The sequence below is a fragment of the Ctenopharyngodon idella genome, chromosome 9 (assembly GCF_019924925.1).
Source record: "Ctenopharyngodon idella isolate HZGC_01 chromosome 9, HZGC01, whole genome shotgun sequence".
NCBI lineage: Eukaryota > Metazoa > Chordata > Actinopteri > Cypriniformes > Xenocyprididae > Ctenopharyngodon > Ctenopharyngodon idella.
In genome coordinates this window covers 18,000,190-18,018,900 of record NC_067228.1, presented here as the reverse complement: position 1 = coordinate 18,018,900, position 18,711 = coordinate 18,000,190, and the positions used below count along the sequence as shown (strand labels likewise).

The following is an 18,711-nucleotide window of genomic DNA, read 5'->3' as shown; positions in this document are numbered from 1 at the left end:
ATCATCACCTAAAGAGGAAAACAGCTAAAGAGGATAACAGAGATGACGCATTTTTTACCCTCTGTGCTGAGGCCAGGGCTGGAGGTGAATTTGGCCACATCCACAATCTTCACTGCAAACTGTTGACCCGTCTCCCTGTTGATACATCTTCTTACCACGCTAAACGGCCCCCTGGAAAGGAAACAAACAGGTAAATTAGAGTCTGCATATGTTGGGTTTTTCGATGAAATCAATATCAAGCAATGGCCAAAATAATCCTGATATATGATGCTATTTAATGATGGTAAATGAGATGTACACATCTTTTAAATTGCTGAAATAAACTCTTATTTGATTCATATACTCAAAATTACAAATAAATTAAAATAAAATAATAGAGTATATTATCCATTGCCAAGGCTGTCTGTGCATACTGGAAGTGACATAAGGGGGGAACTGCTATTTCTGTAAATTGGCCAAGCCGGTTGCCAATGATGATGATCCCAAAAAGTTCATTTAAATGTTGGTTGATTATTCAGTCTGATTTATAAGTCTAAGGCTGGTGATTGTATCATTTATACACAGATGCCAGCAGCAATAAACCTATTCTGTGAGTGAGTTAATGACAGTAATTGTCAGTAAAAATCTAGATCTTTTCCAACAGAACAAAAATCATAATTGGATATAATAATACACAAGCCTGAACCTCCAGTGTGAATAGTTTTTCATTTAGTTAGCCCCAGCCTTGCCTTTGTTTCCTCTACTCTCAAAATAATTGAGCTATTGTTGCTAACTTGCTGTTCTGACCCACAAACCTGTTAAATTTAATCTTTAAATGGTGAGATTACACAGCCATAATTCATTCAACAAAAAATATTCACACTGACAGTGATTCGTAGAAACAAGTCATTCGTTTTCAGTCAATTTGAGGTGGCATTAATTGTTGACAATGCAAAAAAATTCAACACTACGCAAAAAAGCAGAGAACTGCAATGAAGCTGACAGTAATTACAGCTGATATATTCCTCACATGGAAACTTTTTTGGGGAAGAGTGAGATTTTCAGCTTCAGCACTGTCATTATTGAGCCATATATGTAGCTCAATAGCTACAAGTTGAGTGGCTGAAGTGAGAAGCCTGCCCTCTTTTTAGGAATGAAGAAATGCTCACAGCAGCAATGAGAATGATCGGAACGCTCTGTGCGGGCAGAGCGTTTGAGGAACAACGGGGAGTAGAGGTTGGCTTTCCGTGAAGAGCTGTGATCAGATTTCCCAAAGCCTTTAACCCTCCTCAGCATGAGCTCAGAGTGTTTCTACAGGCCTGAGGAGAGATGGCAGCAGAGAGACCTCTGAAGCAAGTTTTACTTCTGTTTGTGTGCAGTGGGTTGATTGCCGACAGGCTTTAAAAAAACGATAAACAAAATCAGGAGAAAAAAAAAAAAAAAAAAAAAAAAAAAAAAAAACTTTGGTCAACACAGGAGTCACTTTATCCAAGTTTAAATATTCTTAGGACTTAGCTTCAAGCTTGTCAGATCAGATCATCTCCTCTCTTGTAGTAAAAAATAATAAAATTTTCCTCTACAGTGAGGGAAAATGTGCTGGTGTGATATTTACCTACAATACACTAAGCTCAGCATGGCCACATTTTCAAATTTGACATTTATTCTCTATATTACTGCCGGCAAGTCTGTAAGAATTTTCACACTCCTCCTCGGGTACGCGAGTTACATTTCATTACAGACGACCCAGTTTACTCTGACCCACAGATATCCAGACAGATGTAAAAATAGACAGACTTCATGAAATATGTGTTGTCAGAACCTCTCTGTACAGTTCCTAGGTCAGTGCTCCAGAGAGAACACTTTCTGGCTGACTGCTGTCTTCCTGTCATCTGAGTTCTCTGGCTGAACTGTTAACAAACTGCAGGTGCATTGAACGTGTGGAGGAGAACGTGTTTGGAGAGCAGCAGTGCTAGACTGTAGCTGCGTTCGAACGCTGAAAAATACTGCCTTTGGATGATGCATTCCAAGGTAGGAACGCATCAAAGCCCAATCTAATGTTAGCTTCACTTCCTGTCTCCTGAGATACCTTCATCTGATCGATTTTTGAAGGCAGCATAGATGTAACCTTCAGTGCATTTGATTTCCCACAATCCTGTGCGTTCCATTCCATGACAGTTGAGCTAAAAAAATAAATATGGCGTCTAAAAGTTCAGTTTCTGTAAAAATTTACATTTTTGACCAACATTGTCCACTTTTGATGTTATTTCTAACAAAAACTAGAAATTTCGGCCACTGAAAATTTTTGGCTGAAACACTTATTTTCAGATCAGTGACCGTGAGCTTCTCTGATGGCACGTTTTCACTGTGTTCAGTGTCTATTTAACGCACACAACATTGATAAGTCACATGAACTTTCATACACACATACACACAGGCTGTTTTGGGGAGTTTTGTCGTATGAGTCATGAGTAAATGAGTTTTTAAACAGAGATTTTGCTGAGGTTTACTAAAGCAATAAACTACAAGGTTAAAAGGTCTTGTTTGGCATGTCACAATGAATGGGAAAACCATCAATCTCACATTACATGTGAGATTTTAAAATGTACATAGACACAATGAATTAGCTGCCAAAAAGCCAGTAAAATCAGGGAGCTGGGCAAAAATCAGTGTGTGTTGTATGACGTTTACATGATAAAAGAACATGGTTGTAAGGTGTTAACATGACCTTACACATTGTCATATTATTATAAGCATAATTGGTTTAAGACTGTGCATGTAACACACGTAAAGAAAATTTAATCTAATCTCATGTCCCTACACCAGTCTGCTGACCTTCAAGACTCTGAAAAAACAAGCAGACGCTTCTTAATAAATAATGCGATCTGCATTTAAAGCACAAGTCTATTCTGATTCAGCTATAAAATTGCAATGCTGGCAAACTGGAGAAGAATGCAAATTGAAGAGGTGGTTGAGAGCTTATTATTATCACTATATCTTGCTAATACGGGTGCGAGAGGGGCTGTGTTTTCCCCAACACAAACTGCAGGAGCAGATGGCATAAAGCGCAAAGCCGCTTACTGGCAGATAGCCGAGGAGCGGCCACACGTGGCTCAGAGCTGGACTTGGCCAGGCTAAACTGCTGGAACTGTGGATACAGTACATGACACTCAGAAGCACCATAACATCTGAATGGGCTTTATCTACTCAATCTGTCACGGTCCTCCTGTTGTTCTTAGCGTAAATGTTGCCTAAATGATATGTAAATGACGTTATGTATAAATGCAAATAACATTTATGCTACGTCCAAAATCAAATATATAGTACCCTACTATATAGCATGCGAGAAACAGTACGCTAACAGATTAATATGCCCGAATACATAGTATTTTGAAAAACAGTAGGCGAAAAGTCCCCGGATGACCTACTACTTCCAGCGAGATTCTGAAGCGTGCATTCGATGGATGCTATCCCATGAGGCTACGGGAAAGAATTTATGAATGGAGGTGAAGCGATGCAACTGATGCTGGTAGGTCACATGATAATGACAACATGGCGGATGTAGTACATCCGGATTACATACTACACACATTCATACTATATAGAACATACTTTTTTTTTAACAGTTTTAAAAAAAAGTAACGCTGATTGAGAAACATCTTGGTGTAATATTCTGTAATATAACAGAAATTACAAGAGGTTCAGTCTCAAAATTTTCGCCGCTCTTATTGGATTAAATCACACTACAGGACTGTGTGTCAAATCTTTTGACACTGCTAGAATTTCAGAGGTAAAATTTGATCACAACGGTCATTAATCGGCTGGCAATCAAAGCAATCAAAGACTTCAGATTTTGGCCTAGGATCTGAGGAATCTTGATCCTAGGTGGAAAAATCATGGCCAAAATTGTACAGTGTGCACCCGGTTTTACTTAAAAACAAATACATAAAAAAAAAAAAATAACACTGGAAAAAGGAAAAAAGCCTTAGATGTAACCAGCGCAGAGAAAACCTGTGAGGTGCCCTGCTGTGCTGATTTATCATGGTATCATGAGAGTCTTTGCGAACCGAAGCGGTGCAGTAAGTGTGCATCGGCCGTTCGCTCCCAGCAGCTGCTAGAGATGACAGGCACAAGCAGCGACAAGCTGTAGCACGCAGCAGGGATGCCGTGTTTGGTGCCAGAAAGAACCAGGCAGATTAGATAAGAACAGTGCAGACATGAGAACAGTGGGTACAGGTCACATATGCAGGATAAACAAGCCTAGTAAACCACTTTACAGCAAGTTGAGCAGGTGAATATTTCATTCAAGTGTCTTTCTGTGCAAGAGTGCTGAACGCAGGGATCATAAATAATGATGGACAGAGAAGATGTCCTCTGCAGCAGTGCATGACGGGGGAAAATGTGCTGGCAGGCAGAAATATGAGGAAAGAAGGAAATGCAGAGTGAAAAACAGGAAAAGACGCACAAAGAGAGGTGACACAGGAAGATGAGAGAGAAGTGATATAGTGAAAATGATATAGTGGAGGATGAAAGAATCGGTCAGACAGACAGCGGGGAGGCTGGCAGAGGAAGAACGCTGGTGTTTGTGACAGCTGGTATCTGTTACAGTAAGCAAGAGATGATGGCGTAGGTGTAAGGTTTCTCCTGCAGACGATAACTTCTCAGACGGCATGTGTGCGCAGGTACCTGCAGGATACCTGACAGCTCAGGGCTGTATACTGGTGAAACTTGGCCACACTGCAGTCAGAAAATTTTGTTATATTACAGCAGTGAGCTGCTGCAGAAAGAGTGTCCAAAACATGATGTGATGATTTATATTAAGAATTTCAAACTAACTCATAACCACAGTTAAAGCAGCTTGTCACCTTGTCAGATGCGTGTGCTGTTTAATGCTTTTGATGCATTAAACATTATATCTTACAGTTGTATCTTTCTCTGTAAATGTTAGAGATTCAGATTCGGGAAGTATTCATTTTGCAAAAAGGCCTAAAAGTAAGTGAATCTCCGTTAAACTTCAGACTTCACTGAACCAGCGAAGATTTTGCTAAATATTTTGCATACAAAAGTGGAAGTACTTTAAATAATGTGAATTGAAAACCAAGGTACATACTGAATCATACATTTGTGTATATCATTTTAGTAATTTATTATTTTAATAATTCAGAATTCAAATATTCATTTAGATTTAAATATACATTTAAAAAACACATATACACATTAAAAGCTGATACCAAAACAAGATTATATGTCAATATAACGTCAAGCCGAGTCAACTCGTGTTTCAAAGAGAGAAGTAAATATGGGCACTAGAGTTAGTAAAACAGAGGAATAGAGACAGGAGGAACTAGCATTCAAGAAAAATATGTTCATCCAGGCATTAGAGTGTGTAGCTGCAGCTGCAGAACTTAAAAAAAGTAATGCTTTACACAATGAAGTTTAATTTTGTTAGCATTACTTTTTTTTGCAGAATTTATTAATCTAGGTTAAGTATACTATTCATTATTAATTCATGTTCAATAATATACATTAGCTAATACTTGAAAAAAAGTTTTCATTCCATTTCTTTGTCATTTTGAACGTATATAATTTGAACTTTATTAAATACCTGATTCAACAATTATGTTAAATCAAGAACAAGAACTCATTTAATTGAATCAAATGTGGTTTAGAGTTACAAAACCATTCTCGCATATGGCCTCAAGGAATTGGAACCGGATATGAAAAGGCTTTGTGTTCAAAGTCCAGTTTCTTGCACTTTTGTTAATAAACTGCACTGCGCTGTACTGCACATAATTAACACAAGGACTCACTCCTGCTCTTTATGGCAGATTTAGCTGATATTTAACCAAGCTGATAAAAGGGTTGACTAATTGTGTTCACTGACAGGGCAGTAGATATTTCATTAGAGTGAGATGTAAATCTAGATGATTAAGACGCTGACATCGCTCCAACACTTGAGTTTGAACTGCTGTAGAGTGTGAAAATCATCTCCAAAATTGCTTGCCATCTAGGAGACAAATCAAGTAACTAATTCAAAAAGGAAACGAAACTAAAAGGAAAGGAAATCAGCATCTCAGTGGCTAATTTTATAAAGATTAGAGCCACTGAAGCCACAAAGGAAACCGGATGATCTGTGGTAGCTGGATGCAGAAAGTAAAAAGGAGGCCTTTAGAGAGAATTATACTGCTCCGGCTCTCCACGGCACATTCAGGAAGTCTTGGAGGAGTGCAGCTGCACGATAGACTCATTTGCTCTGTGAACAATTGCATTGGACCAGGGTTTTTAAAAGTCAAACTTTTTTTTAACTGACTTGAAGGAGAAAAATAAAACAAATAATAATTTCTAATAATAAAATAAATAATAAATAAAAATATTTATATTTATATTTAAAATAACATTTCTAAGCAAAAAGTTCATTTAACAAAAATGGTTATTTACCTTTTTTAAAATATAGATTTGTTATAAAATAAGGCATTCTTTAATAAAGAATTCATAATTAACACAAAAATCATTATTTCTTCTAAAAATTTATAAAAAAAAAAAAAAAAAACTTGTGTACGCAAAAAAGTGAAAATGGGTTAAACCTTGAGTATTTGCTGTGCACAATGCATGTTATAAGTGACCCACACCACAGTTTAAGCATTGTGTATTTTGGTGTACACTCCCATAATGCACTACAATAGTCATGAAAAAAAAAAAATATTTCTTGGCATTGCTATATTCATTTGAAATTCCATTATTTCATGGCAATATGTGATTAGATTTTAAAGTGCACCAAATGATCACAAACAGTCTTATGTAATCATGACATGCCTAGAGGCAACTCGGCCTTACAGAAAAGAAAGGGGACTGATATTCCAGGACCTTAAAACTCCCTTTCAGCCCTAACAAATCAAAATCACAATGTCAGCCTGGATACAAACACCCGCACATGTTAGAAAGGTCTTTAGAGACATGACCATCAGTGCAGGTGAGTTATGTGAATCATAAACTCTGCCAGTTTAACCAAAAAAAAAAAAAAAAAAAAAAGACCCCCATTCTAGAATCCCCATCTGTCCCAGGAATGTGATTTAAAGAATGTCCCTCCGTGTCCTTACAAAGGAAATTAATCACAAAAAGAGGTCAGTACTGTAAATGTCATGTGTTTTACAGCATGCTCGTCCATGGCCCAGCGAGTGGATATAATAGCCTTCAGCGAAGTGGAGAAACAGGAGGGGTATGAGGGGACACGCTGCAGTATTTCAGTCCCCTGCATCTCTGACAGCACACAACAGTCAATACTCACATACCACCTGCCTGCAAAAAACACACACTGGAAAACTGGAGGGGCTGTGGTGACTGTTTTTACTGACTGCTCTATTTCAGCTGCTGGTACAAAGAGTCAGAGACGGAGTGGCTATGTTTCAAATATTTGAGAGCTGCCTTGCTGTCTATAGGCCACTAGCTTCTAAGACAGTCTCATAACCAAAAAGGAAACCTAATGAATGATTGGTTCTCAAATAAAGCAAATTAGAGAGGCATTTACAGTTGAGTTTAACAGTGCTCGTCCACTTTTTCAGCAGCTTTGATTATGGAAATATTTTTCCCATTCATTTTTCCCATAGGGATTTAAAAAAAAAAAAAAAAAAAAAAAAAAAAGATAAACGTAACTTTAATCACAAAAATAAACATAAACAACAAAATGAAAAGAGCGACAGCGGCTGACTGAGGCATATAAGCATAATAAAATCTCCGGAGCTTCTCCATGGGACTCTAGGCCGGTGTGTCATGCAGGTACGCTATCTCTCATTAGCAGGGCCTAAAATTAACACTCGCCTAGTGCCAAATGAGAGTAAAAATCACCGTTGGCGAGCCAATAAAATGGCGTCAGTTGCCAATTGGCCAGTAACAATTTTTTTAATTCTAACAATGCAATGTTATGACAACATGAATGTGAACAAACGTGAACTACAGTCCGTACAGTTGACGGCTCAGTGCTTCATCATCACGAAAGTTTCAGCCTTTCCAATGTAAATATCCAAAGGGTGGAACGCACAAAAGGGAATTTGTTACTCACGCGCTGTGTGGGAAGTTTAACATCCAAAGCGCACGACCTGAAAGCCGCGTCTTTCAGACAGCGCGTGAAACTGAGCTCTCTTTCATGCCTTCCTGTGCTGCAATGGACAGATTCACCCAAAATTATGTCAAAAACGCCTGTCTCGGTGAGTATCCTAGTAAACATAGTCAATTATGTCTTAATTGAATGCAAACACAAAACGCGTGATCCATGTGTGCATAGGAAGTGACAGCATCCTAATAATCCTGCTACTGTCTGCGTTTTTAATGTTAACCAAACAACAAAGGACAATCTAAAATTTTGGTGTCATAACTGCCTTTTTTTGTGTCATGGCTGGTAAAAAATATTTTTGGCCGGTAAATTTTCTTAAGTCTCCGGCCATTGGCAGATGTGGCAAAACATTAGTTTTAGGCCCTGCTCATTAGCATTCGCTCCACCGGCTCTTGGCCCCACCCTGCTTCATACCACAGTAACGTTAATAAAACTTTTAATTAACAGTAACGTTAATAAAAAGCTTTTGGTAGCTTTTGGTAAGGAGACCTCAGGCCTCTGAAACAGAAATGAAAAAATATTGGCATATCGGATATTGGCAAAGTTCCAATATAGTGCATCCTTGTTAAAAATTAATGGGATTTTTACTTCCAGAACCTGTCTGTTATGTTAACATATGTTGCTAAGCTACTTTGCACACACACAAAATGAGTGAAATTGATTCTTATATATTTTAATAAAACTGAACAATTACATTTTCTCTTTGAAACATATTTATGATGACTAAAAAACTGTTTAGCAAGATAGCGAGGGTGTGTAATACAGAATGAGTGTTTCAGGACCACTACTGCTGACAGCAGTAATCTTTAATGCTTGGCAGCTGATGTTGGGAATGCGGCAAATCACATGCACTAAATTCAAATTTGCATTCTCACACAAATTCAAAAAGTGGACAAAAAAATCACTTCATGTCAGTGGCAGTCAAAAGCCCTGCAGCAGAAGAACAATACAGAAAATTTCTCCCCAAAGGAAGGGGAAAAAAAACACATCAAATGTTACTTCTGAGGAGAGAGCAAACATTTGGCAAATGAAGCCTAAGTGAATTTTATTAGCATATTTTCGGCAGAATAAAGCAGGTCATTTCTCTTCTCCTCCCCTTAGCCTCTTATTGACAGTCTGCTGAGTGCAAGCACTCACAGCACACACAGCTCTACAGGAAAGAGTTATCACATGCATCATAGGACAGGTGCTCCATACAAATACGTGCATCAACGCTCTTTACTGTCATAATAGCATGAAAACAAACAGGAGGAGGCATTCAAAAACTGCACCACTCAAACAGTTGTTATAGCCAAAAGAAGACCACCTACCACAGTTTGGAGATGGATTATCTGGCATGTGATCAAACATCACAGGTACAAAAAAAAACATATTTTATTTCTTCTCCTTCTGGGCAAATGGAATACACTGAATACGCACCGGTGTACGACCACCATAGATTTTACAGTTCCCCACCTCGAAAAAAGTTTAACCCCTGAATGTATTTAGTGTAATTTATGTTTAAATGCTGTTTATCACTGTCACCAAAATCAAAATCATTGTTTTGAGACTGATAAGTACTTTTCTGAATACAAAAAAAATAATAATATAAAATAAAATAATAAATAGGTAACACTTACAAAAATGTTATATTTGTTAACATTATTTAACATAATAATACTTCTAAAGAAAATACTTCTAAGCATTTATTAATCTTAGTTAAGGGTAATCTCAACAAATGTTAACAAAATTCTATAATAAATACTGTAGGAAATATATTGCTCATTGTTAGTTATTGTTAGTTAAAGCTTTAACTACCAGCTAAATGGAACTTTTTGTAAAGTGTTACCAATCAAATATTATTAAAAAAGTTTTCTAATTTAATATATATTTTAAAATGTAACTTATTCCAGCAATGTAAAAACTTTGCAAACATTTATACATATGTTCAGATCGTATAAGGAACTGGTACGTCAGTCATGCCATTCTTTTTCTAAGAATCAACTCTGGCCTCTTGGTGTTGCATTCTGCAAGAGTAGCTAAACATTGTGGTTTTAACTCTCTAGAAAAAGAAAGAGACAAATAAGCGTTTTCACTATGTCTACACTGCATGTTAATACTCTCTACTTTAATTCCAAATAAGACAAAGAACTCATGCAACGTTTGATATTAGACAGGATACCAGACTTTGCAGATGGAAACAAGGCCTCGAAATGGCAACCATTAGGGAACTAATTGAATGAATAAATAGGATAAGTTAATATTACAAACGTTTTTTTTTTGTTTTTTTTATTTTTTTTTTATTGTCAGTAATGGGCTTTGTACTATGTGTGTGGATGACTGTGTTCTTAGTCCGCCACAACCGAAGAATATTTTGGACCCAGAAAAAACAATTTGAAATATAATATTATAATATTTTTTGCACTCAGAGCAGTACAATGAGTATCTCAATTAGGGTGAAAGACTGTCACATGACAAAATATTGTTATGAGTCACTTTAAAGGGACTTAGCTGAAGGGCCTTTTACTTGCTAAAAAGTATAAACTATTAATCAAAGGACTGAAGGCATGTAATAGATTACGCAGAGCAGGTTTTTAGCAAAGTTTTGATCATGGTGATAATTAAGAGGCCTGAGAAATTTGCATATCAAATATGGTTTTATAGAGTTAACGTGGTTTCATACAAACACACTCTCAAATTTGACACGGAAGAACACAAATCTTGCAGTTTATTCAAATTCTATATGCTGGTTTTAAATGGGAGAGATGTGTCTGCAGGAGCTTTGTCAAGCATCCTAACTGGCTAAGCCATAAGCTCAACACGGAAAGACTTTAATAACCAACAGCCTTATATAAAAATCAAACAATACACTGTTATGCCATTTCAAAGAGATATTTTTTAAAGATATGAATTTAATTTTCTGGAAAAAGCTACAAAATAAAAAAATAAAATAAAAGTTGTAAATATCAAAGATGTCTACAAGAATCTGTTATCAACATTTTCTGCGACTGAATGATTCCTCCAAGGTAATGTGCCGTTTTCCTTGTCTCTTTGTTTTGCTCTGTTCTGACAATCTCCTTTCACTGGTGTTTTAAGAAAACCAATACGTTGGCAGCATCACAGGAAGAGACAATTGTTCAAAGACATGTGCTCGCCCCCGCTAACACACACTGCTGCAGAGATTTAAGCAATAATAAACCGCCAAACCACAGAGGTACAGAGCAATAACCAAACACCTGTTTAGCTCACAGTAGGAGAAAGACCTGCCCTGTCTGACTGTGCAATCTCCAAATAGAGAGGAAGACCTGATCTCAGGTCAGAAGAAGCTTTGTAAAACCAAGATGGTTTTAAGCAGAAAATCAACAAATTTTTGAGGGTAGCCTCAAGGTGTGCAAAGCCAAACTGATGTGAGATCAGAGTGACAAGTTGCTAAACTAGAGAAAGCTGCAGCACAGGTGGAAGTCATGGTATCTGAGCTCCAGAGTAGATGTGCAAAAAAAGCCAGGGATAGACGAAGAGTGAAGGAGCAGGAGACAGGGAGACAGGCAGAGAGCAGGGGACAGCAGACAGACGGCGGATGGATGCTCCAGGCGCTCCCCAGGGGTCTGTGGCAGAGTAGGCAGCAACCTTAGCTTCCATTAGAGTCGCATCACTCTGCACCTTTCCTCCCAGACAGCGCTAATGATTTCCTGTCAGCGCTGGCCAACACACACAAACACACAGACGACTGCATGAGCTGTAGAAAGCACTTACCACAGCAAATAACTGAAGATGAGACATAAGCCTGAATGGTGAACATTTTCAAACTTAATTTCCAGAGACAACAGGCACTAGAAAGGCACTAGAAAAGAAGTCCAGTTTGTCATGACCTATCACAGGCATGAAGATACGTTTTTCTTCTCTTCATGCATTCAGTTGTATTAAACTGCTGCAAACAATATATTGGCAAATGAAGCTAGTTTCTCAATTTTGGCCACATCTGATTACAATCAGATACGAAGAAAATTCCCCTGTTGCAAATACATTTAATTTAACAAACACTGTTGCTTGTCAGTTAATTTTCTTGCTTATGAAATGTTTTCTCTCTAATGAACATTTAATGGAATAGTTTACACAAAAAAGAAAATTCTGTCATCATTTACTCACCTTCATGTTGTTCTAAACCTGTATGACTTTCTGTCTTCTATGAAACAAAAGGAGATGTTTTCCATAAAACAGAAGTGAATGGGGACAGACTTTAATCCATCACAAAAGAAGTCCATTGTCATTTGTGCTATATAGCAAACTTTCTTGCAAGCTCATTAACACTTTTCTAAATTTAAACAAAAAATCTGAAGCATTGTTTTAATGCACATTTTTATATATACATGAACAAGAATGAAATTTATGCTGTGGAGGGAAAGATTTTCAGTAAACAGCAACTTAAATTATGGTCTGTTCATCACACAAAGATGAAACAAATATATAATACATAATATATAAACAATTTTAAAATGGTTTAAAAGTATGATAATAGTGTGTTAACTACTATAAGATATGATCAGCCTTTTTAATGCATTTTGTTTTCTTATTTTATTAGTCTTAGTATTTTTATTAGACTTATTTAATTAGCTTTATATTTTTATTTAATAGCTTTTTATCTTAGATTGTTTTTACTGTTTGTATTATATGATATTTACATATTTTCTGTAAAGCATTTTGCAAATGTTTCAAATAAATCATTACTTGCTATCATTTTGCTTTAGGAGACTTGGAATATAAGACAGATCATATGGACTACTTTCATTAATTTTTTTTTAAAGATTTTATCGTATATTTTAATACCAGTTTGGAACAACATGAGGGTGAGTTAAAAAAAAAAAAAAAAAAAAAAAAAAATTTGTAATCAACTTTTAAAATACAAGTACTGTAACTGGTACATCTCAAAGATATATCAAGTCATACTGGTACATCTCAACAAGGGCATCAAAAACAGTACATAATGTCATCCATTAACGAACTCAAAACTACAATGTGAGTAAAGGCCAAAGTACACTTTGGTTTTTATGCGTACACGAGGGTCCGCATACAGTGCTTGTGACACAAAATTTGTCACCAGAAGAGTATGCGCAGGTCACACGTGCAGTGAATTTGTTTTCTAATAACCAGTTGTTCAACAAGGCGGCAACACTGGCCTGGGCTGTTATTTCAAAGTAGAAAACGAAACTAGAGAGATGGAACAACAACAAAATACAGTGACTGCAACAACAACAGATGCCCACAATGACAAGCACTTGTGTGAGGAAATTATGAGATAGCAGCAACTTTAGTTAAAAAGAATACAAAGACATTTTTATCGGTCATGACTTCTGGAGAAAAACAGCGCAGAGACTGAACAAAGATAAAGCTTTTTAGCTTTGTGTTATGTGTTAGCAGTCTGTGTTTGCATATGCTATCAAATGGAGTATGCTTTGAAAGGCTACGTGTTCAACTGTATGCATACACGTAAAAAATGAAGAATACCCCAGAACACATTTTTTGAGATGTGAACAGATATGTACAGGTTGCATGTCACTGAAAACACTAATAGCACTCATAAAGTTTAATCGACAAGTGGAAATTGGTTATTTTTTCAAACTTCCGGTTTGAAAAGCAAAGTCGAAGCTACGTCACAAAATCTGACATAGATTCGGGCCTCGGAATGTGTAGATAGGCTTGCGGGGGCTAAATCTACCTCACCAGGTTCTCTGCATTTATTCATGAGAAAGAGCTTGTTCAGTCCAAACCCTGAGCATAAGATTATAATTGCGGTATTATGCATGAGGAAGTATCACTTCTGTCTCATTGCATAATATTGTCATTCAGAGATTGTCGTAGGTTTCCTCAGTGCTACAATACAAAAATGCGTTTCCCTGCGATGCGACCAGAGCTGGCAGGGGAAATGGAAAATATGTTTGCACGAGATCGCATTACAGTGGAGATTCAAATGTCTCAAAAGTGCTGCTCAGTCACCTCCGCCTGCTCTGCGTTCGGACATGCGAGTCGTGTGTATGTTTCCCTCAGCAGGAGTTACACATGAATACGAACACATGAAAAATACGACTGTTACGATATACACGCTGAGCTCTGCGATGAGTTCAACAACTCTCGCCACGTGGATTATAGATCATATACAGAATAAAGTGTTAAAAGTTTTTATAGAAATATTTTACACACCCTCCTGCACCTAACATGAACCAGCACGGTGTATGCGCACATATTTCATCGTCTTCTTCAAAGGAAATAAATGTGCAAACTGGACACTGATACAGTGGTGTGAACGTGATGAAACGATTACTCTGATACACAAAAGACAATGATTTAGACCAACAATTCAAAGAAGAATGGACAAAAAAGTAACTATGCCTTTATTCTTCCTGTGTTAAACTATGTGTCATTTATCATGAGACTGTAGTGCTCGTAAACGTAATGAAAATATCATTAGCCCTTTTAAATATTTTTACGCATTTCTTCCTTGTGCTTGGGAGTTTGTTGTCATTTTTCTCTGTGCTCATATATTAATATTTATTATTCTGTATAATGAGTGTGTTGTAGGTCTGTGTTTCATTGGTTGTTCTCTCCCCTCTCCCCCCCTTCTACACTCTCCCTTTTCCAGAGCTTTACACGCCCATTTTCACAGACTTTGTCAGTTTTGAGGTGTGAACAACCAGGATAAAACAGGGGGGGTTTCATGACACTTTAAGGCTCTATATGTCATGATTAGTGGTTGACCGATATATCACCAAGACCAATATATAATATAGATATTTGGCATTTTTAAATATCAGCATCGGACAATAAGTTGTTTTGTTTGACCAAGTGGTAAAATTGTAAAATTAGTGTCTCCTTGTCTTTATTTAAAAAAATAATAATTCCCAATGTGTACAAACTTACCAGATTACTGAGTGCCCTGTTGGTTACAGTGTTTACTTCCTTTTTATTTATATTTTTTTAACAATTTCTTTATTTGTGAAAAAACTGTAATTTAAAAAATAAATTAAGTAAATTAAAAGGATTACATAATTAATAAGTTGTCATCTAAAGTATATTTTCAAGTTATTTATTTCTTATTTATTAAATATTAAGTAAAATAAATGTAAATTATAAATATATTGGCTTTATATCTGCCACCCTGCTCTCTAAGATCGGCAGTCAAAAACTCAATATCGGTCTCTCTCTCTCTCTCTCTCTCCTTTGCCTTTCACTTTCCTCTGTTTGCTGGTCCTCTAGTGGCCAACTGGTGTCAGCAGCTTTTTATTGAGAGCAGCTGCCAAATCAGGTACCTGTGCCAGCTGGGCACACCGCCCTGTTGGCCACAGCTGCCACAGCTAATCAGAAAGCACTTCTGCCAGGGCAAATCTTGATGGAGCAGACGTGGAGAGATCTGTTGTCCGTGTGGCTAAGAGCCCTGGGCTGCCCAATGCCTGCTGTGCCTCTCTCCGCAATGGGCAGAGCACACAAGATCGATGTAGCCTCCAGCTGGCATCAACAACCTCAGTGGCAGGGTGTAGATTAAACACTGACACCCAACTGGTACAGACTGGTTCAACAATACAAATCAGTAAAGCTAGTGGAGAAATTAGTGGATTGGGTTAAAAGTGTTATGAATTGAGATCCCCCCAAATATTTTATATATATATATATATATATATATATATATATATATATATAAAATCAGGGGCGTTTCCTCCAAGGAGGCAAGGGAGGCAGTGCCTCCTCAAAAAAAAAAAAAAAAAAAAAAAAAAAAAATAGGAGGAGAAAAAAAAAAATCCATATTACATATAAAACAACACAAATATTACAAATTATGACATTAAAAAGAGCGCAAGTCACTCGTATTTCTAAAGGAACACTCCCAACAGCGACACCCGCAGGTAATGTTACAGCAGGAGTCATGCCTCCCTTTCCACTCACAGAAAACCATTAGACCCCCTATAGCGTGCGGTGGGTTTTGTGGGGGGTAATTGAGAATGAATGGGGGAAAGTCACGGGAGAGGAGTAATTGGTTATGATTGGATATGATTGGTTTGTGCGATAAATCCCGCCTCTTGTTTACGTGCACGTTCCGTGCGTCAGTTTGAATGAATAAATGATGGCATCAATGGGAAGACTAATTGAAAAGTAAGTAAACAGATCACCCAGTTAGATATCACCGCTTTATGTCACGTCAAAATCAAACTTGAAATGGACTGAAAACATGATGACTGCGGGGGTTTTTAGTGCAATCAGCTTGGTGAAATTAAAAATACATCTTCGTGTCTGTGACAGACGGTGTTTACGGAGCATGACTGATGATCCAAAATAGCCTAAGTTGACAATTAAAAAGAAAAACATTAATACACAAATAAAATATACTGTTTAAATTGTTACAGCCTTTAGTTATTATTTTGGAATGAATGTAGAAATGCTTAAAACACTAACTTGATGAGATTGACTTGGTTTTGATAAATAGAACATTTATTACAATACATTGTTAATGTAAAATTACAAAATAGAATTGTATTTGGTTTCTTTTTTTCTTTTTTGATGTCATGTAAAGTAATGTTCATTTAACAAGGAAGATGTGTCAACGTTAAGAGTAATGCACATGAATTTACATTTGATTCATAAATATATTTATTATATATATATATATATATATATATATATATATATACAATTTTTATGGATAAGATAGAAAGAGTGAAATTAAAGGAATTTCCTCCATTTGCCTTTTTACAAAAAGGAAATGTCATGGCAGGCACTGTGGGTGATGAGCAGTAAGTCTGTCCAGGCCTCCGTGCCAGCTGGACACAGCGTAACAGATTTAACGGGAACAGGAAACAGGAGAAAGAGAGATAAAAAGAGACAGCCCACTCCACTGGCAATCAGAGACAGGTAATCTGTCTCAACCCTTCTCAATGTAATCAGACTCAAACTTTCAATTTTCGCTCGCCATGCTGCACTCAGCAAGAGAAACAGAGCAGTGGATTAGAAAAGACATCATGACACTGAGAAACAACCGGAATGATTACTCACTTCAGTGTTTAAAATAGTCACAAAGCTTGTCAAGAACATTACATTTCAAAAGAAAAAATATATATATTTTGCACTAGGGGGTGTCGCAATATACCAATATTGACAATCATGATATTTAAAATTAAATAAAAATAAATATAGATATTGTTTTAATAATACACATATATAGAATAATAATAATCCAGCAGCAGTATCTGGTTGACATCCCGATATAGTAGGTGGCAGTATTGCACCTTAAAGGGATAGTTCACCGAAAAATGAAAATTATGTCATCATTTACTCACCTTTATGTTTTTCCAAACCTGTATGAATTACTTTCTTCTGCTCAACACAAAAGAACATGGAAAACCAAACAGTTGATGGCGCCCCATTGACTTCCATAGTATTTTTTTTTTTCCATACTATATGGGCGTCAATGGGGTCCATCAACTGTTTGATTTCATTTTTTGGTTTTCGTGATTTTCATATTTGGGTGAACTATCCCTTTAATGTTGGTGCCATCAATCAGGCGAAAGCCTGAGACACCTTAGTCTGCAGGAAGTGCCGATTAACAGTCCTTTTTTTTTTCAACACTTTTGTAGTTATGGGTACAAAATCCGCCTCCCTACACTTGTATTTTGAGTATGATTCATTGGCCACAAAAGAGAAAATACAAAATAAACCAATATAAAAATTAATTTGTCTGATAGCAGTATTGTTATCATGACTTCTTTTGGCCACAATAATTGTGTCGTGAAAATCCAATATCGTGACAGCCCTATTTTGCTGTTCTTATTAAATTGACTTATGTAGGGCTATTAAGTTTTTTGAATTGACATTTTTTTCATATCAATTAAGCACATTTATTTCAATTAAAATGTATTAAAAGTATTTCTACAACATGGTAGTATTTGTAGGCTACAGCATTTAAAAAAGATCATTGTGTATTAGTTACTTAATATGAAAAAGATTTCAAACCAGCATCAACTAACCTGAAGGCAAAGCCGTTAAACTTTACAGCTTCATTATTACAGCACTTTTAGAGGTCACATCTGTGTCAGGACCAAAGGCTCAAAGTGCTTATCAGCTCACCAGGGGGCTGATTGACCACTCATTGACATCTAATCACACTTCAGACTCTCCTGCACTGTAACTGAGGAGTAAATGAGAACTAATAACTGTTAATACTGCACTGAGGCCACTCCACTTCATTATTCCTTGTACAATACTTCATCAGTTGTCCAGCCCCATAGCTGCCCCTCCTTTACATGAGGGCATGAGGTCAGGTGAGTTTGTGTGTGTCAGTATTGTTACAGTATAAATGTATAGGAACAGAATCATAAAAATACACCCACACAGAATCTAAAAAATAGCAATAATAAAGTATGTGTCCAAATTTAAAAAATACCATATATGCATGCGAACGTGTGACCTGCATTGCCATGACACAAACAAGCAGTCAGTATTACCCCATAAAGCCTCCACCAAGGAATATTTATGAGACATGCGACTCCATTTCAAGCATTACCATCCGTCTGCTCACCGCCCTGCTGACACTCTAATCACATTTCCAGCCCTAAACCACCTTACCTCTCTTCACTGCAAACCTGTTTCCTTTCTTCTTTGGAAGAAGG

General features: G+C 36.8%; 1 protein-coding gene across 19 annotated transcripts in view; it reads right to left on the bottom strand.

The window, feature by feature from the left end:
- caska (calcium/calmodulin-dependent serine protein kinase a) overlaps positions 1 to 18,711 on the bottom strand; it is a 172,305-nt gene that overhangs the window by 86,756 nt on the left and 66,838 nt on the right. For all 19 annotated transcript variants that reach the window (XM_051906348.1, XM_051906362.1, XM_051906366.1 and 16 more), the window contains exon 2: positions 59 to 171. In XM_051906348.1, the coding sequence (XP_051762308.1) occupies positions 59 to 171 (113 nt within the window). The remainder of the gene's footprint in view (positions 1 to 58; positions 172 to 18,711) is intronic.